Source organism: Sitophilus oryzae, unplaced genomic scaffold, assembly GCF_002938485.1.
Source record: "Sitophilus oryzae breed Bouriz unplaced genomic scaffold, Soryzae_2.0 scaffold_1745_pilon_pilon, whole genome shotgun sequence".
Lineage (NCBI taxonomy): Eukaryota > Metazoa > Arthropoda > Insecta > Coleoptera > Curculionidae > Sitophilus > Sitophilus oryzae.
In genome coordinates, this window is record NW_022146441.1 from 95352 (window position 1) to 102893 (window position 7542).

Here is a 7542-nt window from a genome sequence, read left to right on the forward strand (position 1 = left end):
TTTTAATTTTTTTAATTTTCAATTTTGTTAATTATTTAATTCAAAGTAATGATCCGTGGAAAAGCTACAAATCAAAAACTACGCGAAATTATCATTCGTCCATACAGTACGGGAAAAACAATTCGAAAAATTTCTGATGATTTAAGTATTCCAAAAACCACGGTCTTTAATATAATAAAAAAATACGGCGAATCTGCCAATGTAGACGTTAGAGGTAAAAGTTCGGGAAGACCAAAAGTTTGTATCTCAAAGAGATTTACGAAATTTAGTAAAAATTTGCAAGTGTGCGAGAAGAAGTACTCTTCGCGAAGAAACAGTTAAATGAAATACTGTAACTGGTTTAAATATATCAAGAGAATGTTGCCGAAAATATATCCATAAATGCGGTCTGGGGTTTTACAAGGTAAACTTTATTTCGTGTGGATAATCAATTACCTGAAGATTATTGATACAAATTCTTATTTAGGCCAAAGGAAAACCGCTACTGACAGAAATTCAGAAGAAATACCGCTACAATTGGGCAAAATCTAAATTGGGCAAAATCTCCAAGGGTATGAAAGATTTTAATACTAAATATTTACTGAAGTTTATTTATTGATAATTTATTGTGCTGCAATAACAAAAATAATACTACCTCATACAGAGTGTTTAAAAATTTATTTTAAATAATTTCTAGCTTTAAACGGCAATAACTTGTTTAATTTAAAAGGAACACCCTGTATATTTTATAAGAATCAGATGCACAATTTAATTGTCTCTTAAATTGTATTATACCATTTGTACCTATCCCTTCAAGTTTTCGTAGAAATAAAACTAAATATATGCTTAGATATTATATCATTTAATTCGTATAAAAAAGTTACACAGCCAAAAATACACAGAAAAATCTCGATCAAACATCAGTTTACAATTTAGCGTTGACATGGATAGCAACGGCCGCTTCTTCGTCACCACTGCTCAGCTGTACGTTGACATTTCCGCCGCTAACTGTCAAAGTTTTGCCGGTACAAGAACCACTGGAAAGACTACCAGAGATGACGTCACAGTAAGAACCGTCCGGTAGTCCGGTTGGGATACTGCTGTTGATATCACCGCTGGTTGTGGCAGCGAAGAATCCTTTGTCGCCTCTGCTGAAGGCAATCTGGTTGTCGCCGTTGTCCCACCAGTTGGTCAGTTCGGTGCCGGACACTACATTTCTAAATTCGACCATGTTGTAGATGGGAGACCATCTGTGTTGGCATACCCAGCCGTTGGTGCAGGTACCGTCATCGTTGAAGCCAGGGGAGAGAATGTTGTCTCCGTCAGCTGGAGGAGCTAAACGAAAAACAAGAATTGACATGTCAGTTATTAGAAGTTTTGGTGATGGTTATGGATATAAGTACTAGAGTTCAGAAGCGGGACTCGAAATTATTAGGTAATTAATATTATTATTATTAGTATTAATTAATTATTATTATTATTACTATGCATTTTTTGAGTCGCACCTCAGGTATGCCCCATATTAAAATGTTTACCCATTTTTTGGAAAAACCACTACGGTTCCGGAAACCCTAATGAGTACTGTATGATCGAAAAAAAAAACGTCTGGTGAATGAAAGTCGATGATAAGCTGAAATCGTGATACGATCAGAAAAGAGTCAATGAAGCTAATATTAAAATAAAGGTAAAGTAACAATAGTTACCTTGGTCGTGTCCATCGAAATAGTAACTGGACAACACTCTGGTAGTAGTATCATAGCTGTGAGCCAACATGAAAGCGATAGCAGCCTTGTAGGGCTTGGCGTTTTTGTAGTGCAAGTACACATCGCTGTCTCTCTCGTTGTCGTGGTTGTCCACGAAGGAAACTGTGTCTCCACCGTCCAAAAGACCCCAGGCAGTACCCCAGTTGGTCAGGTATTTCAGTCCGTTCTCTCCTCTGAATACTGGTCCCAAGAAGTTACCGAACTTGAATTCGCAAACCTTACCGAAGCCGGTGTATTCAGTGTTGTAGACAGGGTCAGATCCTGTAAAAAATATAATGAAATCAATAAATTAATCAGTTTTTTTTTCGATAAAACAATAATATAACCGACAAAACTTGAAGAAGTACTGTAATGAAACAGGCACTTGCATATTGGCTAGAAAGCTTTGCAGATCCTCAATAAAGGAAGAACTAGAGACGTGAAGAATTCGGTCTCCAAGTCTAAGTAAAAAAGCGGGTGTGTGGTCGAAGAAAATATATATTATATTTCAGAAATCTGCCTAATCCAACGGCCACACAGAAAGCGTTTTTTGCGTTTTTGGTCTTGCTTTGTCTTTAGCGACTCAAACAAAATAACAGGATTATATAGGAGTGGCCACACCAAAAGCGTGTAGCGTTCGGCGTGTCTCGCAAAAAACGCCAATGAAAACAAATCAGTTTGTTTTCTGTAGCGTCTTTAGCGTTTTCTAAGATGAGACCGCGTCATAGGCGGACGTTATATTTAATAATACAATAAAAGTAAATTAAATAGTATGCATTTTTTTTCATTTTAGGGTGTTATCTAAAAATATTTTTATCATAGAACATCTACTGTTTAGGAAGATTCTATTAAATTCAAAAATTTGAAGGAAATGTTTGAAAAAGTATAGTTTGAAATGTTGAAAATGTAATAAATTAAAGGAATATTTTCTTACGCGTAAAAATAGTTTTTTATACGTGAAAAGGTTTTTTTTCTGCATAACTATTTTTTTTTTAACTGAAACAAATAGTTTTTGACGCGTAAAAATAGTTTTTTACATGTAACCAATAGTTTTTTACACGTAAAAAATATTTTTTTTGGGTAAAAGATTTTTACTAGAAACAATAAGTTTTCGACGCGTAAAAATTAGTTTTTTACGTGTATCAATTAGTTTTTTACACGTAAAACATATTTTTTTGCGTAACAAAAGGTTTTTTACCATAAACAATAAGCTTTTGACGCGTAAAAAATTAATTTTTTACGTGTAACAAATAGTTTTTTACACGTAAAAAATATTTTTTTTGGTAAAAAGTTTTTTTACCAAGAACAATAAGTTTTTGACGCGTAAAATTTAGTTTCTTACGTGTAACAAATAGTTTTTTACACGTAAAAAATATTTTTTTTTTCTGCGTAAGAAAGGTTTTCTAACAGAAACAATAAGTTTTTGACGCGTAAAAAAATAGTATTTTACGTGTAACAAATAGATTTTTACACGTAACAAATAGATCTATATGCGTAAAAAATAGTTTTCTACCAGTAACAAATAGTTTTATACGCGTAAAAATAGTTTTTTTACGTGTAACAAATGTTTTTTTACACGTAATAATTTGATTCACTTTTATAAAATTTATATTCAAATATCAATATTTTTGATTTCAACGCTAACGGCGCCGATCTCGCCTATCTCTTTCTCACAGGATTGATTGTTGTACGGGCCGGGAATCCACGAGCTTGCGACGTTACTAATTGACATCTTGATAGAAACTGTCGACACAAATCGAAAAAAGCGCTTGAGACGCAAAAAACGCAAAACGCTAAAAACGCTTTCTGTGTGGCCGTGGGCTAAGAGTGTGTTGATTTATTTTTAAAGAAAAAAGTATTTACTATACCTGTGTCGATGACTTCCTGGAAGAAGAATGCTCTAGATCCACTGGCGAATCCATGGTCAGTGTTAAGGTCGTTCAAACTACCAAAAATAGCAGACAAGTCATCGGGCCACATGTGCTTAGCTGCGTCCACACGGAATCCGGCAACACCAAGACTGATCACGTGGTTCATGTACTCCTCGATCTTGCCCCTGACGTAGTCTTGACTTTGATCCAAGTCCTTCAAGCCTGAAAGCTCGCAGTTCCTGATAGAAGCAGCATCGCTGTAGTTGATGTCACAAGTGGCGTGGAAGTTTTCGTTGCTATAAGGTACGGCTGGGTACGACTTGCTGCCTGGGTCGCAAGAGCTACCTGCTGAACCTTGTCCAGTTGAGGTGGCCATGTGGTTCACGACCAAATCAATGTAGACTCTGGAGTATTTCAAAATGGAATTGAGGTTATGGTATCGTTTTTTGTGGGTTTGTAGAGGCTTTTTTTACCTGACTCCGACTTTGTTACAACGACTGACCATGTCAGCGAATGCTGATTCGTCACCGGCACGATTGTTCAGGATGTAGCTGACGGGTTGGTATTTTTCCCACCATGGTCTGCCTTCCACGACGGCGTTTTCACTTGGAGGAGAAACCTAGGTTTAATTTTTTTAATTTAATTATTAAAAAAATATATCATCGAAATCAAATTTCATCTACAGGGTGGTCCAAACTGTATTCCGGAAACTTGGGCAGAATATTCCGCAGATAAAAATAAGTAAAAAAGTTCGTATAAATGTATGTCCTAAAATGCTTAGTTTCGGAGATACAGGGTGTAGAAGTTTCATTTTTATTTCGATTTTTTCCAAATAATTTATGAAGTAACGTTAATATTTGGATGAAAATTTGTATATGAGGGTTTTTTGACATGAGAAATTTGACTTTGATGTTAATATGACTCCTACTCGTAAAGGGCGCCACCTACATATTTTTGAACTGGTTTGAAAAGTAATCACTTTTCGTCTGTACCTGTATAAAACTACTGATTAAAAAAAGTACATTTACGACTTTTTTTACGTAAATAAAGTCTCTTTGTAAAAATCGCTACAAGTAATGGTTTTCGAGATATTTGGAATCGAAATTGTCAATACCTTACTCATCCAAATATTGACGTTTCTTCAGAACTTATTTGGAAAAAATCGAAATAAAAATGAAATTTCTTCACCCTGTATCTCCGAAACTTAGCATTTTAGGACTTAATCAGTTGTTTATATAACTAATAAGTTTTGAATACAGAATATGCTGGCCGAAATTTCCGGAATACAGTTCGAACCACCCTGTATATAGCAATAAATAATAATAATTCCATATGACGTAGACTTTTTCTGTGACACTAATGTATGTCAAAGAAATATATCGATATAAAAGTATCGATACAAAAATTATCGATACCAAAACACATCCCTTAACAAATTATTTAATATTTTAAAAATGAATTTACTGAACTCAGTTAAGGAAAAGGACTGTGTCTTACCTGTACACCACCATATCCTTTCACACTGAGAAAGTTCTCACATTCTGAGGCAATGTCTGACCATTTCCACTCAAAAAGATGGACGATTGTGTTTCTTCCATCGGCAAAATGTGGGTCTTTTTGGGCATAGGCCACTGCAAGACACACGGCGAGAACTGCCAATGTTTTCATTTTGAATTAACTCGCTTGAGTGATGGCTCTGGTCCTGCCCTGGTCGCTATTTATTTGATTTATCTTGTTGTTGTTGATATCTTGAACAATCGTTATCAATAATAGTCATGTGTGGTGTCAAGATCAATGATAACCATCGCACGGAGGAAAGATTACAACCACTTATGGATTTTTTTCGAGGATATTTTTTGCGGTATATTTTTGTTTACTTACAGTCACTTGTATGGTTAACGCTCAAAAAATGAATGAGCAAAATCAACTACTATGAGTTAGATTTTAAAAAAAATCGTAGTTAAATTTAACTTATTTGGCTAGTTTTTATGTGTACTTATATATTTTGATTTTATATTTTTTGAGTGTACAGAAAAATATATACAAAAGAGAGACAAGGTAGCAGGTATGTATTTTTAAAACAATGTTCCATGGGTATAGCGATAAATGAGATCTAATAATTATAAGAAAATGTATTTTCTACAAAAACTTGAAGAGATAGGTAAAAACGGTATAATACAATTTGAGAGACAATTAAATTGTGCATCTGATTCACGTAAAATATACAGGGTGTTCCATTTAAATTAAACAAGTTATTGCCGTTTAAAGCTAGTAATTATTTAATATAAATTTTTGGACACTTTGTATAAGGTAGTATAATTTTTATTATTGCAACACAATATCTGATCAATAAATAATGTTCGGTAAATATTTAGTAGTAAAAACTTTGATACCCTTGGAGAAATAAAGCCTTAAAATTTTTACTGCAATTTCACAAAATTGAAAATATTTCAAAAACAGTAAGATTTAAGTGTGATAAACCTTAATCAAATTTACCTTTATTTCAATCGTAGAATCTAAAAATAGAATAATATACAGGGTGTTCCATTTAAAAAATAGAACTATAATATTTTTTACTTATTTGGGACACTCTGTATCTTGTAAAATTATTTTTAAATTGTAGCTCTAATAGTCCTTCAACGAACTCAAAACTTACAATTTGTAAAAATCTCATCGTTTAGCTACAATACTCCGTGTCGTATGTGGTGAACAACCCTGTACAGGGTGGGTCAAATTCGACGCTTTTAAATGGAAACACCCTTTTCTATAGGAGACAGACGAAAACTAACATCGGTGTCTGGAGCTCAATTTTCATCAAAAACATGATGGTGAAAACCGCACATCAATATCTGTTATCGTTTCGGAGTTACGGTGTTTTTCAAAAATGTGCATTTTTAACAAATCGCTGTAACTTTTTTGTTATGGAAAATTTTGTATTTCTATGAAAACATTTCCAAAGCACCTTTTTCCGTAGAATTTAATGGTTTAAGTATAATTTTTTTAAAATTAGTAATTTAGGAGTTATCAACAGAAAAATCGATTTTTTATTTGGGACACCCTCTATATTTTTAATTAACTGGAAAGAATTTAAAATTACCTTTCCAAAAATATGGCACACTTGATATTTTGTTATAATCCCCTTCGAAATACAGAATTTTGAAAAGTTCGCCACTTTTAACTAGTAGGCTTTGGACCCCTTATTGATGATATGCCCTTAATGGAACTCGAAAACATATTTTTCCACAAGACGACGCACCGCCTCAGAACGCTGAAGTTATCAGCGTTTTTTTGAAGCCAATTTCAAGAATAATTGAATAGCTAACCAAGATCCCAGCCGTTGGCCGTCGAGGCCAGGGGCGTAGATAGGTGTATGCTATGGGGGTGGTACTATGATTAAGTCGCAAAAAAAATCGCCGTCGGAATTTTTTTGTCGAATTAAAACGACGGCGAATTTTTTTGTCTTCAAAAAGATATAAAAACATAACACAAAAATTAAAATATAGATTTGTAAATAACATAAACAAAAATAAAACAACGACGTTTATTAGTTAATTTTCTATAAACTATAAAAAAAACTCTAAACTATCAAAAAAAACTATAAAAACTATAAACTATAAATAAAACTACAAAACAAAATCAAGTTTTCTAGTACGCTGCTTGGAAAACCTATCAATAACAGCATCAACATTTATTTCAATATCTTTATGGATATTGATTAGAGTTAACCCCACTAATCTGTCCTGGCCAATCAGAACACTTTGTGTGCTTTTAATTAGGTCGAACATATTATAAACGATAAATCAACATAATTAAAAGCATACAAAGTGTTCTTATATGTCGGATTTTAATTAAAAAAAATCCTTTCATAGTCAATGACTATTTCAATTCTCGTATCTCGTCAAGCGTCAGGGGGGGGTACTGTCCCCCAGTACCCCCCCCTTATCTACGCC

At 33.7% G+C, this 7542-nt stretch overlaps 1 protein-coding gene across 1 annotated transcript; it reads right to left on the reverse strand.

Annotated features, from left to right (window-relative positions):
• Positions 1–820: 820 nt before the first annotated feature.
• Positions 821–5324, reverse strand: LOC115882071 (alpha-amylase-like). Its single transcript, XM_030899898.1, has 5 exons — positions 5090–5324; positions 4066–4211; positions 3590–3996; positions 1683–2003; positions 821–1314 (listed from the first exon to the last, which is right to left on the reverse strand). Exons 1-5 carry the CDS (start codon positions 5258–5260, stop codon positions 905–907), a joined length of 1455 nt encoding a protein of 484 aa, XP_030755758.1. The 5' UTR covers positions 5261–5324; the 3' UTR covers positions 821–904.
• Between the last annotated feature and the right edge of the window lie 2218 nt (positions 5325–7542).